At 44.0% G+C, this 13,924-nt stretch overlaps 1 protein-coding gene across 3 annotated transcripts; it reads right to left on the reverse strand.

The window, feature by feature from the left end:
- Window positions 1-284: 284 nt before the first annotated feature.
- On the reverse strand, window positions 285-13,476 carry SDCBP (syndecan binding protein). 3 transcript variants are annotated; one of them, XM_015855616.2, is made up of 9 exons: window positions 13,398-13,476; window positions 9,184-9,249; window positions 7,905-7,983; window positions 5,628-5,728; window positions 4,583-4,741; window positions 3,338-3,513; window positions 2,060-2,231; window positions 1,449-1,540; window positions 285-1,003 (listed from the first exon to the last, which is right to left on the reverse strand). In XM_015855616.2, the coding sequence occupies exons 2-9, from the start codon at window positions 9,232-9,234 to the stop codon at window positions 949-951; spliced, it is 885 nt and encodes a 294-aa protein (XP_015711102.2). In that variant the 5' UTR covers window positions 9,235-9,249; window positions 13,398-13,476; the 3' UTR covers window positions 285-948. The 3 variants fall into 3 exon arrangements, with proteins under 3 accessions (XP_015711102.2, XP_085393483.1, XP_085393482.1); XM_085537357.1 differs by lacking the exon at window positions 13,398-13,476 and adding an exon at window positions 12,261-12,318; XM_085537356.1 differs by lacking the exon at window positions 13,398-13,476 and adding an exon at window positions 11,767-11,820.
- Window positions 13,477-13,924: the final 448 nt, after the last annotated feature.

Consider the following 13,924-nt stretch of genomic DNA (forward strand, 5'->3'; position numbering starts at 1 on the left):
TAATGAGCAGCACACAACTGAGAACACTACTGCAACTACACAGTTAGTGCTCCTGATGAACACCAATTTCCATTCTACATGTTAAACAGAAGGTAGAAAATAAGTATTGTCTTCTCAACACTCAAGATCAATATTTTAATGTATTTCAACTTTGTTGGCAGTGAAGTTTTAAACAACTTCCTAACTAAGCTTATTTCCTACCCTGTCTTTGCTTCCAGCTGAAGCTGCCCTTAATGAACGAAGCCTGTGTTAGCTGATCTCATTAAGCACGCTCACACACCATCTAAAGTTCCGATCATTTATTGTCATTACTTCTGAATCCTTAAGAACTTGGTTAAGGCGAGAGATAAGCACATTAGTTACAATTTGTATAACAAGTAATAAAAAGATTTGATTATCTGTACACTACATTTCATTATATTTAATGAGTGATGCCTTCAGCTATATTCAGCCTAGCTGGCATTCATGTGTAAACAGTATTTACTAGAACAAAAAATAAGCTACTACTAGCCATACTTGTAAAGCACTACCTCAAATCTACTCTTGCAAACAGAAAGCAGTAAAAATACTTGTTGTTTTCTTAAACATACAAAGCACAGCATTGCCCTAGTTAACAACACTTAACTTTGCAAGTTACATCTGGTTCCTTCGGTCGCATGGCTTATCATTGTAGTAAACTAAGGAAGAGACTTATGAAAAGAAGTCCTAACGTAATTGGAATTTCACATTTGTCAAGCATATAAGGCTACAAGTCTTACAGTTTGCGGATAAACAAGATATGTTGAACTGTAACATTCCCAGCCATGACAGATGCAAGTGCTTGACACAGCCTAACTTCTCCTGGCCTCCAAAAAGGCTCATGTGCAGAAGAAAGAAATCACTGAGTATAATAGGCCAAGTTGAGCGGAATTGTCATTATACGTGTACACACACATGCACGGGGGAAGCTTAGACTTCAGGAACAGAGTGATCCATGAGGCTTTTCATGATGCTCGTTGCCATCCTAAAGAAAAGGAGAAGGTGCTCAGTTGTGCAAGACAGAGGCAGAAGTCTAAAAAGACTGACTGATTGTTGTATCTTTGTGGTTGCTATCTCTAATTAAATATACAGGCCTTCCACACCATTAGAAACAGTGTTTTAGTTACAAGGTAACGAAGAATTGTATTTCAAAGCACTTAAACTATGCTTAGAAGAGGGTTTTTGAAGTAAAGAAAAAGCAAAGGAGCACCACTGCCATGGGAACAGCTCGAAAACAGAACCAAAATAGCCCAGTCTGATGCAAGTCATTGGATGATGCACGTTTTCCGACTTCCCCATCTTAACCAGACTTTCTGTCAAGCTTGTTCTCATGGCAAGACCAAGTTACTTTTTATTTAACCTGCGAAAGCCAGTAGTTGTCAACTTCAGTATAATTAACACTGCGGCTGCTTTGTTCGGTTGTTACCTACCTCTTTATTATATACTCGTAAATACTTGAGGGCATGATGGTAATTGTCACTACACTTCCAGCTGTTGCCAAGATGTCTGCAATCTGAGGGTCCTGTTATGGAACAAGAAATCATACGAGCGACATCACTCAGGATGACTGATAATGCAGAGTTCAAGAGCTCCTTCTAGACACATTCAGAGGTGCACAGCTCCCTGCTTCAGGGTTTTAACCTTCAGGGCTAATCACTAACCCACAGCGCCAATCAATACCAATCAATAGGCATCTGTGGAGTTTTCTTAACAGGAACTGCCTGGAGAAGGGCTACAGGCGTCCTACTACAACTTGACACAGGTTGGCAGAGGGAACATTCCTTACCTTTTGCCAGTAAAGTTAAAGACTAACGACAGAGGGCAAAGTGTAACAGGTACATACAGAGAGGAAGAGGATTTTCCCCATTAACAGCAAAGACACCCTGAAACAGGCATTTCCCATAACATTACGGATCAAGGTACCTCATTATTTGGTTGTTTTATAAACATTAAGGAATATACCATCTCGCCCTCTGCAAAATACGGTTACTGCAAAGAAAAATAGGTGCTCCCTACATCGACCACGCAGTACTTATCTTACCTTCAATCCAATTACATTCTGGCCATTAATTTCACAGATGTTGTGCTCTGTAAGAAGTCCATTTCTCGCAGCAGAGCTGTCTTTCACTATTGACGTTATTTTTCCATTCTTGAATATGAATCCAACGTGCCCTGTGCTGTCCTTATGCATAGTAATGATACGTTCAAAAGGCCTGTAAGAAAAAAAGCAATTGTAAAGTGCAAAAACACATTTGCAGTTTGCTGAACCACAGGAAGAACTACACGCTATTTCAGTTCCTGTGACTCACAAGAAGTTCATACGGCTGAAGTACGGCTCACTCAGAATACAATGAAAAGCAATCAGGTTTAGTTTCATTTTATGAATAGTTGCTATTTTAATCTCTTCTTTCCACAGCAAAAAGTCACATTCCACACATAAGCTTGTTTCTAAACCTGATGTTTTCCCTTTTCTATAGATATTCCCCCCTCTAAATTAATAATAAACTACATATCAAAACATCCAACCACCCAAACGGCCATTCAAACATAGAAGTGTTACCAGGTAGCTGACACTGCAGGCCACCTTAGTCCAGGTGTAGGTTAGGAAGTCAGATAGAGAAACGGTACGCAGCATGGAAATTTACTATCACTGCATTTTAATTTAACACAATAAAAGTCTTATGCTGCCATTGGGGTCAACCTTCATTCTCAAATTGTAACACTGAAAGAGCTTCTGAAGGCCTGCTCAGTCACACTGTGCATCACAGAATCATAGAATTACCCAGGTTGGAAAAGACCTAGAAGATCATCTAGTCCAACCATTACCAATACTTCCCAGCTAAATCATATCCCTTAACACAACATCCAAATGTTTCTTGAACACTCCCATGGTCGGTGACTCCACCACCTCCCTGGGCGGTGCATTCCAATGCCTGACTACCCTTTCTGAGAAGTAATACTTCCTAATGTCCAGCCTGAATCTCCTCTGGCGCAGCTTAAAACCATTCCCTCTAGTTCTATCACTGATTACACGAAAGAAGAGGCCAACCCCCAGCTCACTACAACCTCCTTTCAGGAAGTTATAGAGAGCAATAAGGTCTCCCCTGAGCCTCCTCTTCTCCAGGCTGAACAATCCCAGCTCTCTCAGCCGCTCCTCATAAGGCCTGTGCTCCAGACCCCTCACCAGCTTTGTAGTCCTCCTCTGAACACGTACCAGTGCCTCAATGTCTTTCTTGCAGTGAGGGGCCCAAAACTGAACACAGTACTTGAGGCGCAGCCTACATGTCACCCATCTTGGAATTCCTGCAGTGAGCCTTACCTGTCCCGAACGATCATTGAAATCCTCTCCCCAGAAGCCTGTTTCAGCACTTTATGTGCTTTATCAGAACTCCATCCTGCACAATTGTCACCGTTGATCTGCAGAACCTGGTCCCCAAACCGTAGACCAGCCAGAGACGCTGGAGAGTTTGCTTGTACTAATTGGACAAATATTCCCTACAAAAGAAAGGGGCAGGGTGAAAGCAAAAAAAGAAGTCTGAGCAACTGATCATACTGACTAGTACTAAATTCTCCTATCTTTGTGTGTAGTTGACTAAAAACTCCTGCACAAGATAGTCTATAAGTAGATTCAGAAATGGATCAGCAGTGCTAGGAGCTCCACAACAGTCTTCCCCTCTTACTCAATCTCATTAGTTTTCAACTTCCTACCAATTATGAATTGTTAGACTGCTACAAAAGGTAAAAAAACAAACAATAAGTGGTAGAACAACAAAACCTAATGCTGCTAATTCCTAGTCAAAGTACCCCAAAACCCAGATAGAGCAGGTCAATACAGGATGTAGATCATCCCTCTCGGGGTGACAGGACAGGCAGCAAGAAGCAGTCACAATACTCTCTAGGAAAACTCCAGCATTTCTGGGTTAGAAGAAATGCAGCATCAATTTAACCTCATTTGAAGCCCTAATTACAATGTGTTTTTACTGCTTTCCACACTGAGAATCAAGAGATACCAAAAGAGGGAAGCTTCAGAGCAGACTTAGGAATATCTTCAGGTAGTACATTCATATTAAGGGAAACCAGAAGAGACCTACTCTGACATTATTCCTTGCATACAAGTAAAGTGATACTCTTGTTATCCCCATTTTCCTCACGAGTACTGCACAACTCCACTAACATTCTATAAATCTATTAGAAGAATCTATATTTAAGCCACATGCATTACCTCACCTACTGCTGAACTTCAGTACCCCCCAGAGTTTCCACAAGGATAAAGCCTTGAACTTCTAAGTACTCCTAGCAGCTCTGCAAGGGCACTTCTACTCTCCAAAGGCAAAAAGAAAGATAATTCTTCAGGTGTTGTAGAACATGGAAATATATTGTTGCTATGAATTCAGACCCCAGTCCATGCTCTAGTTTGAGCTAATGAAGAACTTCTAAATTCCGACAGCAGATAACCAAGCATTACACACGAGACTAATTTCTGACCATATACATACACTAGTTTAGCTACCAATTTAATCCAGCAGTAGGATTTCTCCTGGCAAAAGCAAGCTGCTGTACTTACGTTGTCAACAGACTTCAGGCGAAGTCCAATTTTTCCATCTTGATCTTTACACAAAATTGTTTCACGGATGCCTTGCTTAATTTCTGCTCTGCGAATTCCAATATCATTTCCAGTCACTGGAGCTACCATATAATTAGCAGGTGATCGTGTTACCAGTTGCTGATTAAAACAAAAACCAGACAACTTAGTTCAGGTGATTAAAAACAATTAAATCATAACACCAGCTCTTTTCTATCTCCCTCCAAAAAGTAAATCATAGAACCATAGAATGACCCGGGCTGGAAGGGACCTCAAGAATTATGAAGTTCCAACCCCCCTGCCTGGCAGGGCCACCAAACATACACATTTACTAGATCAGGTTGCCCAGGGCCCCGTCCAACCTGGCCTTGAACACCTCCAAGGACGGGGCATCCACAACCTCCCTGGGCAGCCTGTTCCAGGGCCTAACCACTCTCCTAGTGAAGAACTTCCCCCTAACATCCAACCTAAATCTTCCCTCTTTTAACTTAAAACCATTTCCCCGTGTCCTGCTATTGTCAGCCCTTTCAAAGAGTTGACTCCCCTCCTGGGTGTAAGTTCCCTTCAGGTATTGAAAGGCTGCAATGAGGTCACCCCGCAACCTTCTCTTCTCCAGGCTGAACAAGCCCAGCTCCCTCAGCCTGTCTTCACAGGGGAGGTGCTCCAGCCCCCTGATCATTTTCATGGCCCTCCTCTGGACCCTTTCCAAAATCTCCATGTCTTTTTTGTACTGAGGGCTCCACACCTGGACACAGTACTCCAGATGGGGCCTCACAAGAGCCAAGTAAAGAGGGAGAACCACCTCCCTGTCCCTGCTGGACACCCCTCTCCTGATGGAGCCCAGGATACCGTTTGCATATACACTGCTTAGTTTACAAGTAGAAGTAAAAATGACTTTTTCTTACAAAACAGCATTAATCAGTTAATTGTAGTACTTAAGACAAATAATAGCCCACTATGTAGAATGCTAGATAAACATTTCACCTTTATACTTGTGGTTACTGAAACATTACTGACTGGTACTTACACTCTGAGGCTGAGCAACTGGCAAGTTTCTCTGCACCTCTTCCTCATTGAGACTCAGACCCATGTACTGAGAAAGTTCTGGATATAACCTGGGGTACAAGCCTATGAGAGGAGAAACATGAAATTAATATACTTGTCAATTTAACAGAACAGCATACTATTCATGCATATTAACTGAAATCTAGTGATACTGTAACATATTTTATTTGAGAATTACAATGGAAAACAAGTGAACAGTGCAAGGGGTATTCATGGAAACAACAGGCATTTTGTCTGGAAAAATTCTCCATGGGAAAGTCACACACACACACACACACACACAGAGAAGTTGAATACAATGTTCTTCTCAAGCAAGTTGCTACCATTCATAGAATCATAGAATTACCCAGGTTGGAAAAGACCCTGAAGATCATCAAGTCCAACCACAGCCTAACCATAGTACCCTAATTCTAAAAACCCTACACTAAATCATATCCCTGAGCACCACATCCAAACGGCTCTTAAACACAACCAGGGATGGCGATTCAACCACCTCCCTGCGGAGCCTATTCCAGTATTTAACTACCCTTTCTGTAAAGAAGTTCTTCCTAATATCCAACCTAAACTTGCCCTGGTGCAACTTGAGGCCATTTCCCCTCGTCCTGTCACTTGTCACTAGTGAGAAGAGTTTTCTCATAGTTCCAGTGGATGTCTTTTTATAGTCATGCTGCTCACACCAACAAAGAAACCATGGCCCTTGATATGAAGAAAAATAATTATTTCAAAATTGGTTTAGCGATAGCAATCAGTAAAGCCTTTAATGACTGTTTCTTCTGTGGCTGCCTTCTGCTTGCATTTCAAGCCCTTAGGAATGAAAGCTGTAAGTGATTTTGGCAACACCTTATTTTTCTCTTTTGTTCTTCATCAAAAGATAACACTGCAGAATGCATCTTGTTGGGTGTATTACAATTCCAATTCAAAATAGGAGAGAGCACTCCAAACAACACAAAACACCCAGCATCTCTCAATAACTATAACCTACAATCTCCTGCCTCCAACAGGACTGAGGGAGTCCCTGTGGGTTTGGCACATCCTAGAAACTGTCAATATGTCCCAACAAAATGGTGATCTAATAATTTCCCTGCAGGGATGGTTGTCTACGTCCCAAGGCATAGGTAAAACAGGTTGCCCAAGGAGGCTGTGGATGCCCCATCCCAGGAGACATTCAAGGCCAGGCTGGATGTGGCTCTGGGCAGCCTGGTCTGGTGGTTGGCGACCCTGCACATAGCAGGGGGATTGAAATTGGATGATCACTGATATCCTTTTCAACCCAGACCGTTCTATGTTTCTATGATTTCTCAGCCATACACAACATCCAAAGAATGTGCAGACAAGCTGATGTCAAAATACATCATTTGATAAGCAATATGAAAGGCACAGAAGTTGCAGTGGAATACAAACGCCAAGCATCAGAAAGGATGCTACTAAAAAGGGATTAATAATGCAAATTTCCATCTGATCTGATGATGCCAGCTCAGGTAAGATCTTCAGTTCCTTCTGGTCCAATTCACCTTCCCGGATCTAAGGTGGGTCTCTGATGAGCTAAATAAATTCCAGCCTTAAAATTGCTTAGATCACACCAGCTCCGAGAGTGAAACTCGAGACAAAGGTGCACTCACCAAGCCTTAGTACCTGCTCTATCAGCATTCTTTACTGCTCTTCCAGCACTGTAGCTGGTCATGCTAGTTACAGATTTTCAGGCATATCTGTGCATCTTTGTGGGTGCACATCAGCATGGGGATAAAAAGGTGAAATGAGACTGACATCTTCAGGCCCATTGTGTTTTCCAACATATGTTTTTACCCCAAAAGCTGCAGAAAGCACAATATTGTTGAAGTTCCATGTTTCTGGGCACTTCTCTATTAACAGATTTGTGTCTGCTTGTTTCCAAGCAAGTTCATATGCTCCAGAGGAAAGATGCAGTGGAATAGGTTCCCCAGGGAGGTGGTTGAGTCACCATCCCTGGATGTGTTTAAGAGCCATTTGGATGCAGTACTCAGAGATATGATTTAACAGAGGGTTGTTAGGGTGCTATGGTTAGGCTGAGGTTGGACTTGATGATCTTTGAGGTCTTTTCCAACTTGAATAATTCCATGATTTCATAATGCTCAGATTCATGCTGCTGTCTGAAGTTTACAAACATGTGACAAGTAAGTATATGCAAGTGGCTGAGGTGAAAATCAAGGAGAGCTCAAAGGGTCCCAACAACATGAGCATACTATGCAGCACATGACCTTACCTCCATCATGAGGAACTGGAGCAGAAGCTTCAGACAAGATTGCTGGATTAGCTGGGTTTGAAGAGAAGGCAGTCTGAGCCTAAAGGGAAGGAAACTCACACATGTTACTATAGGTCTTTCTTGCATAAGAGATCTTTGTTACATAGCCAGTAGACCAAGTATTCTTTTTAATGTGCTAACTACCACTCATCTTCAAGCACTGAAGTCAATCATTTTCTTTGAAGTATTTAACACAATACTCGGCAGTGTTATCATACCGATAACATATCAACAAGAAGTCATACCTTCCTCAGAGACAGAGCTATGCTAATAACACAGGAAGGCTTCACCATCAGCATCAGTTCCAGTTTTGTCATTAAGCAAATAGAAGAGACTTTTAAAGTAAGCCAATTCCCTTTCTTCTCACGGTATCAGAGCTGCTTCTTTCTTAGCCTTTAGCATCCACAAACAGTCGAAAACATTACCTTACAGAGACCTACTATTATGCAGGACAGAAACAGCCACCTTAACATTGCTACTGATGTTAAAAGTAAAAGGTGTGGTTAAGTTTCAGAACAACGAAACACAGTGCCAAACAGGACGCATAAATCACCAAATTCAACACACTGACCAAATTACTGAGTGTTTTTTAAGGAAATAATGCTTAAAAATAGATGATTTCATAGTCCCGTTCTCTCCAGGAAGTTACATTTAAGAAGTTTCAGAGCAAAAGTGACTCATTATTTAGTCTCCAACTCTGTACAGTAAGAACAGGGTTTTGTTTTGTTTTTTACAATTCCCTCCCCCGCCACACACTCCAGTTTTCCTTTTAATCATACTGATTTGCTGAGGACACAGGGCATCCTTCAGTACTAGCAGAGAAATACCCTATTTCCATTACCACATTGGTTGCAAAAGTTAAACAGTGAAGAGTTTTTAGTTATAGTGTTTAAACACTGGCAGCTGGTCATTAAAAGGCTGAGGGAGCATATAGTATTATCAGCTGCAGGCAGGGTTGGGTTTTGTTTTTAAATCAAAGTTTACTGTCACCTGACTGTATCTTCACCTCAGGATAATGCAGGGCCCATGGAGCTAAACAAAGAAATCCCAACACTGCCTACAGTTCCAAAGGTCCTTCCCCACACAGAGAAATGCAGGTGAGACTGAGGCACTTTTCCTTTTCTTTTCCTTTTCAGAGACTGTAAAATACATAATCTAGTAGCAGTTCTCCCCTCCCCATCTTAAACAGAAACAGGATCATTACTGTTACCAAAACCAACTTTATGAAAGCCTGCCATACCTGAATAACTTTGTCCACCTTCAGATCTTCTAGGGAAGGATAGAGAGACATGTTGATGCAGCCTCACTGGGTTGGAAAAAGAAAAAGGAAGGGTTAGCCATCCAGTACTTGCCTAGTATTACAGCTTAAAACAGAAATGAAAGAGAAAGCAGACAAAGCACTAAATAAGCAAGTCGCGACCTGTAAACTTTAGCACTACAGATACAAAGCACTGAAGACAAATTTCATTAAGACTAACAGCTTCATCTGTTATCACTATTAGCCTGTGTATAATAGGCTTTGCTTACTCGGTGCTGTTAAAGGTTGCAGCCATGAGAAAGCCTGCACAGAGAACAGCTTCACAGGAAGTATTGCAACAATGATGAGGATTAAGATGGAAACCTAATTATGTTCCATCTCCCAAGTAGGACAGTAATTCACATGCAACTGAGGAAAACAGTTCAGAAGTTTTCACACTATCTAAAGGTTTTTATCATTTCTAACACTCCTATCAAGAAGTCACTCACAGAATCACACAATGACCCAGGTTGGAAGGGACCTCAAGGATCATGTAGTTCCAACCCCCCTGCCTGGCAGGGCCACCAAACATACACATTTACTACATCAGGTTGCCCAGGGCCCCGTCCAACCTGGTCTTGAACACCTCCAAGGACGGGGCAACCACAACCTCCCTGGGCAGCCTGTTCCAGGGCCTAACCACTCTCCTAGTGAAGAACTTCCCCCTAACATCCAACCTAAATCTTCCCTCTTTTAACTTAAAACCATTTCCCCTAGTCCTGCTATTGTCAGCCCTTTCGAAGAGTTTACTCCCCTCCTGGGTGTAAGTTCCCTTCAGGTATTGAAAGGCTGCAATGAGGTCAAGTCACTCGAGAGAACGGGCTTCCTGCGTCCATTTGTACCATATTAAAGAGAAGCAACAGACCACGAACCACCCAGACCTAGTCAGCAGTGGGTTTTGAAATCCACAGACTTCAGCCTGCCTCCCTCATGTGATGAGGAGAGAGCCCTGTGACAGCATAACAGGAAGCAGTGAAATAAAAACACTTCATGTGATCTTGGAAGGCACGTAGCTCTGCGTGATCTGAGCCACAGAGGCTTTAGAAAACTCCACTTTTGAGAAATCCTTTGCTCAGATTCTCACCGAGGTCAACAGAACGTTGCAGAAGAGTAGTTAAGGCAGTTCACCACAGGAAAGGATAGAAACAGAACGTAAGAACATGATAAAGCTTTGAAAATTAAAACGTGGCACAGAAAACATGAACGCAGTTAACAGAGGCACTATGAAGTGCTTCTGGTTGGGAGATTAATTCTCTCATCCAAAGATAAGTTAGAGGTCCTGATTTGTGCAAGACTGAAAGAGACCACTACATAGAATTACCCAGGTTGGAAAAGACCTTGAAGATCATCAAGTCCAACCGCAGCCTAACCAGTACCCGAACTCTAACAACCCTTCACTAAATCATATCCCTGAGCACCACATCCAAACGGCTCTTAAACACAACCAGAGATGGTGATTCAACCACCTCCCTGGGGAGCCTATTCCAGTACATAACCACCCTTTCTGTAAAGAAGTTCTTCCTAATATCCAACCTAAACATAAATCCTTGAGCTGCTGCTTCTTTACACGCAGACGCTGGGTTGATTTAAACAAACTAAAGCTGATGATTAATTGCTGCAGTAACACAATAGATGTCTCTTCACATAACATTAATTTCATCAACTGCTTTTCTACTTGTTCAGCAGAGCGCCCAGCAGCTCCAGTATCATGTCACACTACAATTAACATTTCCAAAGGGAGCCCAAAGCGGGACAAAGATCTAAACTACCCCAAAAGAAGTGGCCACACGTTTAGCATTATTTGCAACTGATAGTTTTTGTCAGGTCATTGCAAACAAACGAAATAGAACTGAGACCCAGAAACATTAAAAATTAAACAGATGCATTTAACGACAGTGTAAAACTTCATTTTAATGCAGCATTGACCTGAATGCCATCAATGCAAATGCTTTTGCTCCATCAAAAAGAACAGCATATGCAAGCCAAAGCCTAGCACAACGCACGCTCAGGTAAGCAGTCCCCAGCCACCTCATTCTGCTGCTAAAAGCATAGAATGGCTTAGACTGAAGAGATATTAAAGATCATACAGTTCCATTCCCCTGCAGTGGGCAGGAGCAGACAAGGACATCCATCCCACCTGACCTTGAGTGCCTCCAGGGATGGGGAATCACAGCTTCTCTGGGCAGCCGTACCTCACTGCCCTCAGAGAGACAAATTTCTTCCCTATCATCTAATTTAAATCTCCCCTTGTTTATTTTAGAGTTCTATCTGCAGTAAAGCTACACAGAGCATTGTATTCACAGCAGCACAGACTGCTCTCAGAGCCCATTGTAGCATCTGATGGGTCTCTGGTTCTGGCCATCATTCCATATCATCCCACTTCCAGCTGGGCCATCTCCCCACAGTCCACTCTCACCCTGCATAGCAATCACCAGTAACACCCATCACAGGCTATCACCTCAAAACTGTTCCTCATACTTTCATATTGGCTCTCCAGGCACCAAAGGAGCTCCTTCAGAAGCTGACCCTGCTACTTCACCACCACTCAAGGCCACCTCCCTTCCCAGCTGGAAACTTGCAAACCCTCGGGTGTGTCACAGCTCCCAATGAGTTGCCCTGCCAGCTTCCTTCTCCAAATCTCACTGGATGCTATTTTTGGTTTTCCAATAAATAACTGGAATAACGGTCACCGCTAACTGCATTCTTATCTCCTTACATACCAGCTTTGTTGCTCTTACAAAAAAAAAAGGAGCATTTTCTATTTCCACACAGGCTGTTCTAACAGTTAAATACGCACCCAACATCTCATTAGGCAACATGAGATGCCCTGAAGTACTGTATTTAGTTCAAAACAAAAACATTTAGCAGCTACCATCATCGTCAGGGACCGCCGGGAACCTCAGGAAGAACCCATAAGTGACTCATAGCAATAATAAGCCTGAACACAAAGTTTGGGCAGCCACTGGAACGGCTTCAGACAGGAGCTGGGGAGCAGTTACCACACAGCGGGAGCTGCTCACCTCCCATCCTCCCTCAGGAGCCTACATTGGCAGCAGAACCATTATCCGGTTGTTTACAGGTTCCTACAGCACATGAAGAACATACACAGTAAGTTGAGGCTTTCATGAAAAGTACAAAAGCAAAAAAGGAAAGAAGAAATCCCTGTTTCCAAGTATCCTCAGGCCAGAAGGTCCTTCAGCAGGATGCCTGGCCAAGCAGATCCTATTGACCAAGGGCAGCACCCAGCCAACAGGCAGCACTCGTGACACACTCAGGCTGTGTGCAGGGAGTCCTGTAGGTAAGAGCAATCTGCTGACAAGCAGGTTTGCATGAAGAACAACGGGCAGCCCAACACACTCCTTGGGTTGGAATCCAGAGCTGAACGCACCCTGAGATCTAGCTAATGTCTGATCTGTGGCTATCACTGTCTCTGAAAGTGGCAGCAGGCAGTACTAGGAGCTGGAGTGGGGTGAGTAAAGGTAATTGGTGCCTGCGGCCACAAAACAAGCATTTGAATAGCAGCTTTGGCTTTCGGAACTGCTCGAAAGTTGTGAGGTTAAGTTTCTTCTCCAAACTTAGGAGTCACTTCCCGAAGGTCGGGTTGAGACAGCAGGAAAAGGCAGCAGCTGTTTTGCAAGCTGTGACCTCCACTAATCACACGGCGTTTTCCTGCTGATACCACCTAATTGGTCTCCGAGCGTTGCCCTCCTTACAGAGGAAAACTCGGGAAGGTGCTGCCTCCATTTCAGAGCTGAGGAAGGGCTCACCTTCCCACAAAGGCAAAACACATCCGTTCCACCTCCGGATCCCAACAGAAGGCGGTACGAACGCCCAACCCCCAGGCTGAGGGGCAGGGGTGCTGACTGGGAATCAAGCCATACGCAAGGGACCCGCAGTCTGAACGGGAAGGAGCAGCACCCCAAAACCTCAAACACAAAGCAGAGAACAGCTACCAACGCACACAGCGTTCATTTCCTCACAGTGTGAGGAGGGGGCTCCTATCGGCAGACATACAATCCGGAGCCCCACGAAATGGCTGCTCGGGGCGCCGAGGCAGCTCCCCGCCCCCCTCCTCACACAGCGCCGAGGAAGTCACGCCGCCCCAGACCCACAAAGGGCAGCGGGAGGCCGCCAAAAGGGAAAGAGTTCCCCCGTACCTCCGGTCCTGCCGTCGAAGAAGGGGTCAGCGCACAGAAGAACAACCGCAGCCCGCACAACTCCCAGCCGCGCCGCTATGAGGGGACCGGGGGCGGTGGTGGAGCTGGCCCGGCTCTGCGCATGCTCTGAGGGCGGGGCTGACGGACACACAGGGTGTAGCCGTGGCAGGGAAGTTCTGTGCGAGTTTGAAAGGCTTCTGTACTTAATTGCCGTAATCCACACGTATTCTCTGTGTTTATAGCATTGATCTGTTTACCACAATGTTCCATCTTGAAAAATCCTTCTTCGCTATGGTCCCCGACTTGTTCATCAGGCAGGCAACTAGATGTGCTGAGCTCCCTGAATCTTATCTCCAGTTGAGAAACCTGGGTGTTCAATGAAGGTGTTTCGCCTTTATTGAACCTTCCAGCCCCACAGGAGGAGACCAGCGCCTGCCTTCACAGAATCACAGAATCACAGAATGACCCGGGTTGGAAGGGACCTCAAGAATTATGAAGTTCCAACCCCCCTGCCTGGCAGGGCCACC

The sequence above is a fragment of the Coturnix japonica genome, chromosome 2 (genome assembly GCF_054131305.1).
Source record: "Coturnix japonica strain WE chromosome 2, WE-NBRP24, whole genome shotgun sequence".
Classification (NCBI taxonomy): domain Eukaryota; kingdom Metazoa; phylum Chordata; class Aves; order Galliformes; family Phasianidae; genus Coturnix; species Coturnix japonica.